Genomic DNA, 16,156 nt, shown 5'->3' with positions numbered 1-16,156 from the left:
TCGTTTGCAAATCTATCCACCTTGGGACCCGTTATCGTTTGTGGGGTCAGTTTCTATCGGCCTCGTGTAAATAATAGGGCTATACGCACGCGAAACTATGCAGATCCAAGCAGTTTTCTCCTCGTGTAAACGGCGCCTAAGACAAGTACAAAAAAAAGAAGCAAAATCGACAGTTCACTAGTTTGTAGTGACTTTTCTGGCGAAATGTGGCATTTCTTCACGTGTTACTGCCACCAACAGGAAGGTGTGTTCATTGCAACACTGTAAACCTTAAAGATGCCCTGTAATGCTTTTTCCCTTTCCTCTAGTGTGTCATTTAGGTTTTTTGTGCATGTAAATGTTCTGCAAAGGCTAAAATCCCTCCAAAGGGAGTTCCTTTCAGACACTCAAAATACAAATATGAACCTGAAAAAGAGCATAATATGTCTTCTTTAAATAGGCCTCATTCAATACTGGACATTAAACTCAACATCCAGTTTAGCCCTTTTTTCCTAGCACATCTTTTTAAGAGCATAATCTTTTTAAGACATATATTTCACAGGCTTGAATAATCAAGTGATTTATTGTTGGTTTATTCCGTTTAGGGACCTTAGCAATCATTAGTATTACTCGTATCACTCGTCTTACCATCGCAGGTCAAATCGTTTCCTGTCAGAATGAGGATTAGTCATAAAGTAATTCGCCCTCAGGGAACACAGCTGGGTGTATCATGTCATCGGATACAATGGATTTGAATACTGGATATTATGTAAATGCTTGGTGTGGCACGCTCTTGTTCTGATGGTATTTATATCTAATGTGGTATCAGTTTTGTTTCTCTAGAAACTGTGTGCCGTTTTACTATCGATTTTTAGGATATATACTATTTTGAGCAACTTTTTAAAACGTTTTTTATGGCTGACTTTTCATATCAGAGCCAGTTGGTTTGATTTGTATTTTACAGTGAACTTATACATGTATTTATCATTATAGTGATTTATAGATCTATTGATTTATGGAGAACGTAAAGTTAACATAAGGTAAACCTTTATTGGTCCTATAGTAGGGATATCCAGGAAGCAACGTGTGTGTGTGTGTGTGTGTGTGTGTGTGTGTGTGTGTGTGTGTGTGTGTGTGTGTGTGTGTGTGTGTGTGTGTGTGTGTGTGTGTGTGTGTGTGTGTGTGTGTGTGTGTGTGTGTGTGTGTGTGTGTGTGTGTGTGTGTGTGTGTGTGTGTGTGTGTGTGTGTGTGTGTGTGTGTGTGTGTGTGTGTGTGTGTGGGGGGGGTTATACATGTTTGAATGTGTTTTTGGGCGTATCTCTTTCTGACTGGATGGTTATGAAACAAAAGCACACACAGGCCCAATCCCAAACCACACCCTACCCCTACACACTACCCCTCCGTTTGTGCGTTCAAGCCCTCAAACAGCGAGTCTGACCGGTCTCAACGCTGTGTGTGTCCGTCAGGAAACACGCTGTTTACAAGTAGTTCCAGCAAACATCCACTGATAAACTGCGATGTTAACAACCTCATGATAACCTCATATTATTTAACTTAGGATCGTATACCTGTGTTTAGTCTAGAAAAAGGTAAATGTGTGCATTTTATTATAAAGTTGTGTATATTTACAGATTGTTGCAAAAACTAAGAAGCTTATAAAAATCAGGTTTAAAACTAAAAATTAAAGATGTTTGGAGTTTTATTTGAGTTATTAATTTTTACTTTTTGTCTAAGAGATGCTGATTTGAAACCGTTGTTACATACAGTTACGGCATTTCCTGTTTCTGCCGGAGAGAGGGGAGTTTGTCCCAAAGCTTGCCTCTGTATTTACTCCCTCCATCTGACAGGAGGGAGCCTCATTGAGCTGCGAGTGTCACTCCACAGAGTTCACTCCGTCACGGAGGGGGAGTGTGTAGGGGTAGGGTGTAGGGCGTGGTTTGGGATTGGGCCACCCACACACCAATCCCTCATTTAAGTGAACACAGACATGTCTGGTATTGTAATATTCTAAATAATGTATTTTCAAAAAATTAAAGAGTCTGTGTGAGGACCAAAAAGGTAGTTTGTTGCCTGAGGGGCAACAGTATGCCATAGATCACTTTTGTTAACAATATTTATTGATTTATTGATATATTTATTATTTGATTGAGCTCAAAGGTTCATAATTAGTCTACTGCAATTAGTTGTGTAGATGGCATGTCAAAATGGCTTAAATTGTCTTTTTTTTTTTTCTTGATTTCTTTTAATTATTTTAAGGAGATCTTCAGAAATGGAAAGGGAGAAAGGAGCACAGATTAGGAGGGAGGGGGGGATGTAACACCTCCACCAGCCCCCATCCTGTATTGTTTTAAAACTCTCCTATACCCCATTCACACCAACGGTGTTTCGGGGCCGGTTCGGAGCTGGAGCTTGAAAAGCATCGGGTTTTCCTGTTCACACCGCAGCGGAGCAGCCTCTAAGCTCCGGAATCCGGTTCGTTTCGAGCACCAAAAATGTGTCCGTCTAGAAGCAAGAACCGCATACGTCACGCTCACAGCTGGCCCCCAACTGGACGATGTGACACGATTTAGCGTCTGCATGCAAAGAAGGAATTCATGTAATACAAAATATAAAAAGATATAGTCAAAATGATATAGTGGTCATCTTTTGTTCATCAAACGGCTTAATGTTTCACATTAGAAGAAGCGGCTCAAAGCCAAAGGGACTTCAACTACATTCTTCGAGAATACATTGATATTCTGTAAAAGACAATTAACGACCAAGTTGAGATACTATATTTTCAACAACAAAGACTAGTTAACGACCCTCACAAACCCCTGAGACACAGATAAGAAGCAGACCCTAGGAGAGAGTTTTAAAACAATACAGGATGGGGGCTGCTGGAGGTGTTACATCCCCCCCCTCCCTCCTAATCTGTGCTCCTTTCTCCCTTTCCATTTCTGAAGATCTCCTTAAAATAATTAAAAGAAATCAAGAAAAATAAAAAAGACAATTTAAGCCATTTTGACATGCCATCTACACAACTAATTGAAGTAGACTAATTATGAACCTTTGAGCTCATTCAAATAATAAATATATCAATAAATCAATAAATATTGTTACAAAGTGATCTATGGCATACTGTTGCCCCTCAGGCAACAAACTACCTTTTTGGTCCTCACACAGACTCTTTAATTTTTTTTGAAAATACATTATTTAGAATTTTACAATACCAGACATAAATGAGGGGTGTGTGTGTGTGTGTGTGTGTGTTTGTGTGTGTGTGTGTGCGAAGAAAACCCCGGAGCGGCCCCGCAGCAATGTTGCCATGGCTACCCTTCTGTTTATGCCCCGCGGTGGATTTAGCAACAAGTGGACATGTAATTCTCCATGTCCACTTGTTGCTGATGGTTGTGGTAGAGGATATGGAGCTAATTTCCTGCCATAACTCCACAAACAAACTAAACAGGTTTTACAAATGTCCGGCAGTGGCTCAGTCAGTAGGGGCTTGGACTGGGAGCCGTAGGGTCGCTTGTTCAAGTCCCCGACCAGACCTAAATATGGAGTGTGGACTTCTACTTGGAGAGGTCCCAGTTCACCTCCTGCCCTGCCGTGGTGCCCTTGAGCAAGGCACCGGACACCCCCCTCCCCCCCCCACTCCCATTGCTCCCCGGACGCTGTACAATAGCTGCCCACTGCTCCTAGTATTAGACTCCTTGTATTAGGATGGGTTAAAAGCAGAGGCCAAATGTCACTGTGTGTGCTGTGTGCTCTGCATGTGTGACCATTAAAGAGGTGTTCATCCCTCCCTATTCTTCTATTCTACAAATGCCTTATGATTCACTAACAAACACAATGTGGTTTGCAAATACAAAACACCATCTACAAACTAATGAATTTAGTTTTGCAAAGAAAAAACGTATCTATCAAACAAACACATAACATTTTTCTAATAAATCATGTTTCAGAGACAAATTCAGCTTAGGTTTTACAAGTACACAACTTTTTTTTACAAGTGCACACATTTGTTTTACAACTACAACACTTTGTTTTACAACTACAAACCTTTTTTTTACAAGTACAAAACTTTTTCTTCTCACGGCGGAATATTACTGCCAAAAGTCACGTGACTCACTCACGTGACTTTTGGCAGTAATATTCCGCCGTGGCTGGCTCATGCACAGTCACACATGCTCACTCACACATGCTACACGACAGCAGGGGGCGCTACTGAGTCCATTGGGAAGACGGGAGGTTGAGCAGAGCATGGAACAGCCCTTGCCAGTCTGATGACAGGTGTTTCTCGCGATCCAGCGATCTGGGTCAGTGTTATAGTGATAATATTATAAACAAGGTGAATTTAGCGATCACAACGAAAACAGCCAAGACACATATTGAGCCCAGAAAATAAATGTTATTAGGGGCTGTAAATATAATAAGCCTTTGTCTAAAATGGACAACATTGTAACTAAGGAGATTTAAACTATATATACAGCCAGGGGACGTTCGGGACGAATCCCGATGGGCCGGTACTGAAGTGGGCCGGTCGGATAAGTCACTGCTCACCCCCCCTCCCCCCCCGTCGACAATTTCCTCGCGGTATTGACTTGCGGCACCACCGAGGTGGGCCGCTTACTTGCGGTACCGAGGTGGGCCGGCGGTACCGAAGTGGGCCGGTCGAGAGTCCCGGGCTGATTTGTAGTCCCAGTCCGCCCCTGTATACAGCGATTCTGCACTCGGTCAATCAGCTGCTTTTCATTTTTATTCCTGCTATATTCAATGAGTGATACAAATATTTTTTACCACAAGTTCTTAATAAAACTGACACTGTTGGACTTGGTACTAGTTGACTGCAACCAGAAATAAAATGAAGTACTTTACTGTGTACTTTGTGAGTAATCCTCTGTCAGAGTCCCCTCCATAGTACATAATGCATGTTTTTTGCTATCTTTGATGAATGATAAAAGGGTCATTCCAGAATTGGAGGACAATTTAGACACCAACATTTTTGAAAAATGAACCTTTCATTTTATTATTTTTTGTTATGTATTTAGGAAAAACAGATAATAAACCATAAAAAAAAGTGATTTGCCCAGCTAAGGCATCAAATGTATATTTTCCAATGAAGAATTAACCCTGTTACTCTAATTATAGTAACAGGGTTGCAAGTAACAGGGTTGAAAATCAATGCTAATTTGAGCTTTTACCTCAGGAATTAATGCTAGCTGCACAATGTAATGCTATTGTCAAGGAATGGCCACACTTTATATTATATTTATATTTATATATATTCAACAAAAGAAAGATACATTTGAAATTAATTAGTTTTTGTCTCATAATTTGAGTAACAGGGTTGCGTTTGTATGAGTGCCACACTCCTTCAAGAGTGACAAGATTGGAAATATATTACAAATAAAAGAGAGGACTTAGTTTTGGTCTACCCATGGTAGTAGCACATGGCTTGCTGATGTCCTTTCCACTGTGTCATGCGACAAACAGTTTTTTCACTTCCTCTGCCAAGCTAAAAAGGTTTCGGTAGGGTTGCGCGCATGTTGAGGGACACACCTTCTGTGCAAAATGACTGTTATTTAAAATGTGTTTATGATTTAACAAATTGATTTTACCATTACAAGACACATATATCAATAGAATAATACCAAAAAAGTAAATAAAAACCCTATTTTAAATGTTATAGTTGACATGCAAGTTGGTCACCAAGAAGCTGGGACAAGAGAAAAGGGCAATTTTAGGGGGTGTTCGAGAGCTATTTGATATTTTAAATAATATTTTGAAACCACTTTTTCTACAACTTTATATGCATCTTGTCTCAAGACAAGTATATTTAACACAGCAAGTGCATGTCTTAGCTTTTTGGGCATGGATTATTAGATTTTTTATATGGGGGACATGAAATGTCCTCCAATTCTGGAATGACCCAAAAATAAAATGTTACCATTAGTTCTTAATGAAATTGATACGGTTTGACTTTGTATTAGTAAGCCTACTACTAACAATACATTGAAGTACTTTTACTGTGTAGTTTTTGAGAAATACTCTGTCAAAGTCCCCTCCTGAGAACAAAATCAAGCCACTTCTTCTAAGTTTGATGAGGGAAAAAAATATTTTTTGGGTGATTTAATGGGTGATGTAACATTAATGACAGACATAATATGAGGTCCTTGGCACTCTAGAGGGGTCATTTTGTGATCATGGGGCATCACCCTTACAGCATCAGGACAATATCATATGGAGTCAGATACTGGAAGTGGGCTGGAGGCGTTAACTGGGACTGATGGAAGGATGAGGCTGATGAGACTGAAGAATCTGCGAGGAACGAACTAGCAGCGGAGGAATAATTATATATTAAAAGACAGCAGCATCATAAGAGGGCAACCATGTGACAGAGTGTGTTACTTTGCTGAAGGATATTTGTGACCAGCTATCCATTCCAGGCCAGACTCTAAAGACTTTCCAAGGTGTGAAAATGCTGCTGCCGGAGTACTGACTGGAAGTATTGCTGATATCATGTCTACCATCCTCTTAAAATACTCTGTCCAACAATATCAGTCTCAGGAAGAAATGTTTTTTAACGCTTATTAAAAGAAAAACTTGCATTCTTGTACTCAGGAGGGGACATTGACAGAGGATTACTGGAAAAGTACACAATAAGTACTTCATAGTACTTGTGGGGGTAGTTTCAGTAGTACTGAGTCCAACAGGATCAATCTCACGAAGAACTAATGGCAACAAAAAAGAATTCCCTCATCAAACTTAGCAGAAGTGGCTTGATTTTGTTCACAGGAGGGGACTTTGACAGAGTATTTCTCAAAAAATACACAGTAAAAGTACTTCAATGTATTGTTAGTAGTAGGCTTACTAATACAAAGTCAAACCGTATCAATTTCATTAAGAACTAATGGTAACATTTTATTTTTATCATTCATCAAAGATAGCAAAAAACATGCATTATGTACTATGGAGGGGACTCTGACAGAGGATTACTCACAAAGTACACAGTAAAGTACTTCATTTTATTTCTGGTTGCAGTCAACTAGTACCAAGTCCAACAGTGTCAGTTTTATTAAGAACTTGTGGTAAAAAATATTTGTATCACTCATTGAATATAGCAGGAATAAAAATGAAAAGCAGCTGATTGACCGAGTGCAGAATCGCTGTATACAGGGGCGACTGGGACTACAAATCAGCCCGGGACTCTCGACCGGCCCACTTCGGTACCGCCGGCCCACCTCGGTACCGCAAGTAAGCGGCCCACCTCGGTGGTGCCGCAAGTAAATACCGCGAGGAAATTGTCGACGGGGGGGGAGGGGGGGTGAGCAGTGACTTATCCGACCGGCCCACTTCAGTACCGGCCCATCGGGATTCGTCCCGAACGTCCCCTGGCTGTATATATAGTTTAAATCTCCTTAGTTACAATGTTGTCCATTTTAGACAAAGGCTTATTATATTTACAGCCCCTAATAACATTTATTTTCTGGGCTCAATATGTGTCTTGGCTGTTTTCGTTGTGATCGCTAAATTCACCTTGTTTATAATATTATCACTATAACACTGACCCAGATCGCTGGATCGCGAGAAACACCTGTCATCAGACTGGCAAGGGCTGTTCCATGCTCTGCTCAACCTCCCGTCTTCCCAATGGACTCAGTAGCGCCCCCTGCTGTCGTGTAGCATGTGTGAGTGAGCATGTGTGACTGTGCATGAGCCAGCCACGGCGGAATATTACTGCCAAAAGTCACGTGAGTGAGTCACGTGACTTTTGGCAGTAATATTCCGCCGTGAGAAGAAAAAGTTTTGTACTTGTAAAAAAAAGTTTTGTAGTTGTAAAACAAAGTGTTGTAGTTGTAAAACAAATTTGTGCACTTGTAAAAAAAAGTTGTGTACTTGTAAAACCTAAGCTGAATTTGTCTCTGAAACATGATTTATTAGAAAAATGTTATGTGTTTGTTTGATAGATACGTTTTTTCTTTGCAAAACTAAATTCATTAGTTTGTAGATGGTGTTTTGTATTTGCAAACCACATTGTGTTTGTTAGTGAATCATAAGGCATTTGTAGAATAGAAGAATAGGGAGGGATGAACACCTCTTTAATGGTCACACATGCAGAGCACACAGCACACACAGTGACATTTGGCCTCTGCTTTTAACCCATCCTAGTACAAGGAGTCTAGTACTAGCAGCAGTGGGCAGCTATTGTACAGCGCCCGGGGAGCAATGGGAGTGGGGGGGGGAGGGGGGTGTCCTGTGCCTTGCTCAAGGGCACCACGGCAGGGCAGGAGGTGAACTGGGACCTCTCCAAGTAGAAGTCCACACTCCATATTTAGGTCTGGTCGGGGACTTGAACCAGCGACCCTACGGCTCCCAGTCCAAGCCCCTACTGACTGAGCCACTGCCGGACATTTGTAAAACCTGTTTAGTTTGTTTGTGGAGTTATGGCAGGAAATTAGCTCCATATCCTCTACCACAACCATCAGCAACAAGTGGACATGGAGAATTACATGTCCACTTGTTGCTAAATCCACCGCGGGGCATAAACAGAAGGGTAGCCATGGCAACATTGCTGCGGGGCCGCTCCGGGGTTTTCTTCGCACACACACACACACAAACACACACACACACACACACACCCCTCATTTATGTCTGGTATTGTAAAATTCTAAATAATGTATTTTCAAAAAAAATTAAAGAGTCTGTGTGAGGACCAAAAAGGTAGTTTGTTGCCTGAGGGGCAACAGTATGCCATAGATCACTTTGTAACAATATTTATTGATTTATTGATATATTTATTATTTGAATGAGCTCAAAGGTTCATAATTAGTCTACTTCAATTAGTTGTGTAGATGGCATGTCAAAATGGCTTAAATTGTCTTTTTTATTTTTCTTGATTTCTTTTAATTATTTTAAGGAGATCTTCAGAAATGGAAAGGGAGAAAGGAGCACAGATTAGGAGGGAGGGGGGGGATGTAACACCTCCAGCAGCCCCCATCCTGTATTGTTTTAAAACTCTCTCCTAGGGTCTGCTTCTTATCTGTGTCTCAGGGGTTTGTGAGGGTCGTTAACTAGTCTTTGTTGTTGAAAATATAGTATCTCAACTTGGTCGTTAATTGTCTTTTACAGAATATCAATGTATTCTCGAAGAATGTAGTTGAAGTCCCTTTGGCTTTGAGCCGCTTCTTCTAATGTGAAACATTAAGCCGTTTGATGAACAAAAGATGACCACTATATCATTTTGACTATATCTTTTTATATTTTGTATTACATGAATTCCTTCTTTGGATGCAGACGCTAAATCGTGTCACATCGTCCAGTTGGGGGCCAGCTGTGAAAACCATACCATCTTCAACCGCTACATCCTCCCCGGCATCCCCATCGAATACGGAGCGACAGAAGTGAACGGCCTCACCGTCAGTTATGGCCAGCTGTTACTCCACGGAGAGCCTGTGAGAACTGTGTCTCTTTACCATTCTTTAAAATCCTTCATCGACTACCTTTGCAGGTTCCCCGGCCCCGTGCTGCTGGCGGCCCACAACGCATGGAAATTTGATCAAATTGTGCTCATGAGAGTGCTGAGGAAGTTCTCTCTCTTTGAGCAGTTCAAACAGGTGGTGTCTGGGTTTGTGGATACCTTACCACTGAGCAAGAAGCTCTATCCTCAACTGAAACGTTTTAATCAGCCGTATCTGGTCCGCTGCTTCCTGGGAGAGGGATACAATGCTCATAATGCAGTGGAGGATGCCAAACTGCTGGAAGAGCTGTTTTACAATTGTTGGGATCCCGACAATGATGACATCAGTGAGTTCACCGACTGGATCTACGCTTTAAAATAAGCTACAGAACAACATTAAAATATTAGAGGTTAATATTTGTTGTTTTGTGTTCTCATCATGTACCCACAGGTGGTTGTACATGACATAACACAAAACGTGGGATTTATGACATAATGCTTGTGACACCTTGAACTCCATGTTAAATAATGCGCATACTTTTTGATGTTCTGTGTCATGCTCAAAGTGTTTGTTTTTGGATTTCCTTTAAATTGAAGCATAATGTTTAAATTACCATTAAACTTTCATTTGACTCTTCTATACAATTTCTTCAACTCATTTCTAGCCATCATTCAGGGAGAAATGTTTACTCCTTGAAGGCATGGCATGCTTTGTTTTTCAAACATCATATATCATTATATTCATTATCTTCCCTACCTGTAGTAATGAACTTGTAAACAACTATATTCAGTGGCATTATATCCACCAACAACATCATTGTTAGAGATATACACTCAGTGGTGTTAAGTAACTAAGTAGATTTACTCAAGTAATAAGAACAATTTTGAGATACTTGTTTGATTTTAGAATCAGAACTTTACTTTACTTGAGTATTTCCATTCTACTCCACTACAATTCAGAGGTAAATGGTGTACTTTTACCCCACTACATTTATTTAAAGGTAGGGTAGGTAAGTTTGAGAAACCGGCTCGAGATCGCTAGAATTTGAAAATACACAACCGGAGAAAATCTGCCACTTCCTTACAGAGCCCCTCCTCCAACACACACGAACGCGCACATGACCAATGAGGGCACGAGATAAGTTTGTACACAGATGGAAGGCTGACAGGCAGGTAGGCCATCCAGTTATTTTAGCCGGGCCGGCTAAAATGATTGGTCGTGCTTTTTACAGTATTATGGCTTCCACAGATGACATTTTTTTATGGATTTTTTGTCAAAGCACTTAAGATATTCATTGCTATCGGGATGTTAAGAGCATTCCATGGAATATTACAAAAAGTGTATCTCGAGCCGGTTTCTCAAACTTACCTACCCCACCTTTAATATCTTTAGTCACTATACATATTTGGATGAATGATGTGAAATATAATCAACCCTTAAATCAGACTTTAGTTTCACCTGGAGTAAATTCACAAGCTACCCTGCAGTATACAAAGTCATTCAAACTAGCTGCTCCTTTACCAGCTTTGAGAACACTTTAATGCATCAATCATTATTGTTGGGGGAAAATACTGTTTGCTACTGTTATCATATATTGTTGGAACTGTGCATGCCCCTGCAGATGCCTCCTGTAAGGAATGCAGGAGAGAACAGTCTGTCTTTTCCGTGGATAAACAAATGAATCAAGTCTTGGTGCCTCCGGGTTAAATCTTCCCCTTCTGCTACAAAAGTGCCATTTAAGACAACACGTGTTGCTCTGTAGATTGGAAAAAAGCCTCTTCTTTAAACCAAAGTGTCTGTAAAATGAATATAAGTATTATCTGTCAGTTACCACAAAGAACCTGAATAATCCTGAACAATTTTTGGAAAGCCATAAAATCGATATCCACCGGTGATATCCGTAATGAGCTACCTCCGTGCATTACCACAGCATCTGGCACTATATCGGACAGGGCCACTATGTTAAATTGTTTTAATGAGCATTTTGTGTCCTGTGGCTCTCTGTTTGATTCTGTGACTAACTCTGCTTCTGTGAACACCACAGTCTGTGACTCTGAAAAACGTGTTTTGGAAAACCCTTTCAGTTTTACTCCTTTTACTGTTGATGTTGTTCGTGAAGCTTTAACCAAGTTAGATCCTAAGAAACCGGCTGGCCCGGACAACGTAGAACCTTTCTTTTTAAAGATAGCTGCAGATTTTATTGCTCCACCTCTCACTACTCAGTAAACTTTAATATAATGAGGATACACATCATAGTGACGGATAAAGTGTCAGTTTTTGCCATCATTCATTATCTGTCTGTGTCGTCTGTACATTTAATTTTCATAATGTGAATCAACAGTTCTTGTTATTCTGTCATGTAGTAGCTCAAGTTTTTTTATTGTGTTTGAGCAGAAACGTGAAGGCATTAACCCTCCTGTTGTCTTCGGGTCAAATCTGACCGATTTACTACTTTCATCAATCATAACTTTTTTGTTTTACATTCGATTGCATTCGATAGACATTTGAACATATACAATTGCTGATCACCACTTTCATTGAATTTTGGATGATTTAGTCAACTTTGTAACACCCATGGTGTTCCCGGTCAAAAATGACCGCCATAAAGAAAAGGAATTAATAACCATCCGGATCAGATAAAACACACACACACACACACACACACACACACACACACACACACACACACACACACACACACACACACACACACACACACACACACACACACACACACACACACACACACACACCCTTCCCCCCACATGGATCACACCTGGCACACGCAATACATGTTCAGTGTCTATTCTTTGTATATTTACTGCAGTTGTTCATGTATACCAGTAGTCTGATACAATTTTTACAGTTTGAAAGGGTGTTAAATGAAATGTGGTGATGATTAAAGGTTTTTGTGTTAATGTAATAGCAGTTAAAACAGGACCGCTCAAATTTGACCGTGAACACCAAAGTAAGGGGGGGAACACGAAGACAATAGGAGGGTTAATACTGTTTATATCCGTGTGTGTCCAGTTTGCTGATGGCGTGTACCTGATATTGCTGATGGGGCTGCTCGAAGACTACTTTGTCCCTCTGTTCAACTTCTTCCTCACTCCTGAGAGCTTCGAACGGAAGGTGAGTACACCTCCTCAAAAAGTGGAAATTGTCAGTCAAAAAAGAAGACTTTTAGCAACTCATCACTGAATTGAGTTTTCATGTTGTTACCCTGCAGGTCCACAATGTGGCGTTTGCCTTTGAGCTGATGCAGGATGGAGGCCTGAAGAAACCCAAAGCCAGACCAGAAGGTATTTTATAGATGTGTTACACAATTACAAGATCAGAAGACAATTTTCCAGAGGAGACTTTATGGAGACTGACCTGGATTACTTGCTGAAAAGACCCTCTAAAAACAATGTTTAATGGTTGTCATATTAAAAGATGTCCAGGAGATGGAGACCTTGCTTCACCCTTAAACTCTCATACTGAATACATGTTGCTGAGTTAATTTGGCCCTGGGATAAACTTTTTTATAATATAATTTAAAGCTGATACTTCAAGAAATATTACTAACTGGGGTCACGTAGTTGTTGCTTTTTCTGTTGGTTATTAATAGAGATGCAGATAGTTGCATTTTATGTACCCATTTTACTCTGCACCCCCTGTAGAGTTGGAAATGCTATTACAGAAATAGCTTTCAGAGCGTGATCTAATACAGTTGAATGATCACGTACTTAAACTGTAATCAGTATTTTGCTTTATTGAAGCATTCAAATTTAAATCAGAAACTGTAACTTACATTAAAGGCCTAAAAGTTAAGTCACTCTAGGTCTGGCCTTCCCAGAAATAAAGAAAGTGTTTCCATTCAACCGGTCACCTGCTGGCAAATATCAGAAAAAATGTATCGACATGTGGTTTTTAAACAAAGTTTTGGATCAAACAGTGAGACTGACAATACTTGTAACAGACCCCAGTGACGTTTTGTCTTCTGCTACTCCTTCACTCGTCAACAGTGCTGAGCAGCATGAAGCTTTAGCACGCTCTGTCTTTATAAAGAGTCCCATTTTACCCAGAATGTAAATTGAACTATACCTTTATAGAATCTATAGACATACTTTTTGTTAGATCTATAAGCCAACCTTAATGTGTGTTTAAATAAACAACTCCAAAGGGACCTGAAACAAATTAAAGATGGAAAACACCTACAGAGCAGGGCTGTCCTCAACTAAAGACATTTTAGTCCAATCGGAAAAGTCGACTAATCGATAATTTTTTCTTCATCTGTAGAGCTACATTTTCTCCACAAAGAAACAATGCTTTCAATCGTGTGTTTATCGTGCGCCACAAAGTGCCTAAAAAAGGATACATTTTGAAATTGCAGTCCTACTACAGAGAGATGAGTGAAAACAAGCTCCAAAAGAACATTTTGAAGGAGGTGTCGAAAAACACGCCAACCATCCCTGCCTGCTAGCAGCCAGGAGAAATGATGAAGGGCAACCAGGAGAGACTGAATGAGTAACACCTGTTGAGCTTAACTGAACCTCAGTCCAGATACAGTATGTCCCCCCCCCCCCCCCCCCCCCCCCCTGCAGCTCAGCAGGCCGGCCTAAACCTGCACTCACACTATTTCACTGTTACAGTCCAGCTACTTTACATATCCAAGCTGTAGGTGTGTGTAGTGGCAAACTGTATATGTAGTGGAAAACTCTATATGTAGTTCAAACTTTATATGTTGCCTAATATGGTAAAACCAAATGCAGTAGTTCCATGATGATGTATTTTAATTCATGGCCTTTGTTCAACTTATGACTAACCTTGAGAATGTCTGGGGGTGAGAGACAGTGTCGTGAGCAAGCTCCTTAAGAGCATCTGTGTGTCAGGCACAGTGTCTTGAACAAGTTCCTGTGTTTGTTCCCTGTCCTACAATGAGTTCCTAATTTCCTAGTTATATCTGTCTTAACCTTACAATGAGTTCCTGTTTTCCTCACTTGTACCTGTCTTTGACCCACAATGTGTTCCTAATTTCATCACATCTGTCTTAAACCAGTTCCTGTCTTTAACTAGTTCCTGATTTACTATATTAGCAATGTACAGTTTCTGTTCCTCTGGAAAGCAGGCGTAGCTGATCTCTCCATCCAGCCCTGCCATAGTGACAGGTGACGTAGTGTTGTTGAACTGTCAAGATCCTATAAAACCTATACACACCCTTGGCCCTGTGTGCACTCTTGCAGACTACTCTGTACTCTGTGAGATATGTACCTTCGAAGCGCTTCGAATAAAGAACCAGAAAGACAACTCTGTTTGTTTCACCAGTTTATTGATTGATCATTCTAATTGTATATCTCCACAGTATTGGCTAGGTCTAAGATTTCCAGAACATGTGTCTCCAAAGTGAGAGCAGAGCAGGGTAAAGCAGAGTAGTAAACCTTGCATAGTGCTGAGAGTATCTATCACAAGATCCCGTGCACTTCTTCAAATCATGATGTCACCTGATGAAGGTGCTCTGCATGATTGCATCTGTGGCACAATACAGTTTCTGATATTGCATCGCTGTTACAATACTTTACACACCCAATACAATTCAAACATGTGGCCCACAATAACATAGGGCAATAGCTGTTTTCATTTTTATTAAAGTGTTATTTGCAACCCTGTTACTCTAATTATAATATTACATTACATGTTACTTGTTAGACGCTTTTATCCAAAGCGGCTTACATACTCAATACTGTGGGCAATCCCCACAGGAGCAATTTGGGGTGAAGTGTGTTGCCCAGGGACACAACGACATGCTGACTGCAGTGGGGTTTGAACCTCTGACCCCCTGTTCCGAACACCAACGCACAACTCACTGCACCACATGCCAAATACATAATAATAACAGGGTTGATTCTTCATTGAAAAATATATATAAAATATTATCAATCAACATTTCTGTGGTCCTGAGTATTTATTTGTCACATTTATGTCATGATCTACAATAAAAAAGTAATGTAGCCATTCAACCCTGTTACTTTACGCAACCCTGTTACTCTAATTTCAACCCTGTTACTATATCATTTTCTACTAAAATAATCAAATTAAACCAGTTATCCAAAAACGACATGAGTATTTAATGTAAATGTGACTTTCTTTACTTAATAGTAAATAATTTGATTGAAGAATATTTTTTTCTGCTTAATGAGTATTTGTAACAGGGTTGCACAAAGCATGGCACACAACAAATAAAACATCTAATAAAAAGTACATTTGATGCCTTAGCTGGGCAAATCAATTTTGTGATGGTTTATTATCTGTTTTTCCTAAATACATAACAAAAAATTATAAAATAAAATTTTCATTTTTCAAAAATGTGGATGTCTAAATTGTCCTCCAATTACTACGTTTTGTGTACTGTCGTGTTTCAGAATTCCTCTGCGAAGCAAGGAGTCGGACCAGGCAATAAAGTTATAATAAAGCTGATTTATTTCAGTTGTGATAAGGAATATAATTTCTCAGCTGAGGTCTCTGGAGATCAGTGATCCACAGACCGCGAGCAGTTTCCACTCCAAGCAGTTAACTGTCTCACACTTCCTTCCAGAGCCCCGAAAACCGGCAAAACACATTTCATATACTTATTACAGATAAAAGGTGTCATATTCTGATTGGATATGTATATTTCTGAGTGAGGTGCCGTAGATTTCTGATTGGAATACAGGCGAGCCCACGCCTCTTGGCTTCGTCCAGGTCCGACATGCAGG

General features: G+C 40.2%; 1 protein-coding gene across 14 annotated transcripts in view; it reads left to right on the top strand.

The window, feature by feature from the left end:
• LOC117497281 (DNA polymerase III PolC-type-like) overlaps positions 1-16,156 on the top strand; it is a 97,636-nt gene that overhangs the window by 22,482 nt on the left and 58,998 nt on the right. For 10 of the 14 annotated variants that reach the window (XR_004557362.1, XR_004557363.1, XR_004557360.1 and 7 more), the window contains exons 3-5: positions 9,259-9,416; positions 12,453-12,554; positions 12,652-12,724. The exons of 1 other annotated variant lie outside the window; for it this stretch is intronic. Coding sequence is in view for 8 of the 13 variants with exons in the window: in XM_034149225.1 (XP_034005116.1) it covers positions 9,259-9,416; positions 12,453-12,554; positions 12,652-12,724 (333 nt within the window). In the remaining 5 variants the exon portion in view is untranslated. Of the gene's footprint in view, positions 1-9,258; positions 10,059-12,452; positions 12,555-12,651; positions 12,725-13,797; positions 13,974-16,156 lie in introns of those variants that run through there. 3 more of the 14 variants (XM_034149216.1, XM_034149215.1, XM_034149229.1) reach the window with 2 other exon arrangements.

This window comes from Trematomus bernacchii, unplaced genomic scaffold, assembly GCF_902827165.1.
Source record: "Trematomus bernacchii unplaced genomic scaffold, fTreBer1.1, whole genome shotgun sequence".
Lineage (NCBI taxonomy): Eukaryota > Metazoa > Chordata > Actinopteri > Perciformes > Nototheniidae > Trematomus > Trematomus bernacchii.
The sequence above is the reverse complement of the archived record's forward strand: the minus strand, read 5'-3'. Positions and strand labels throughout refer to the sequence as shown.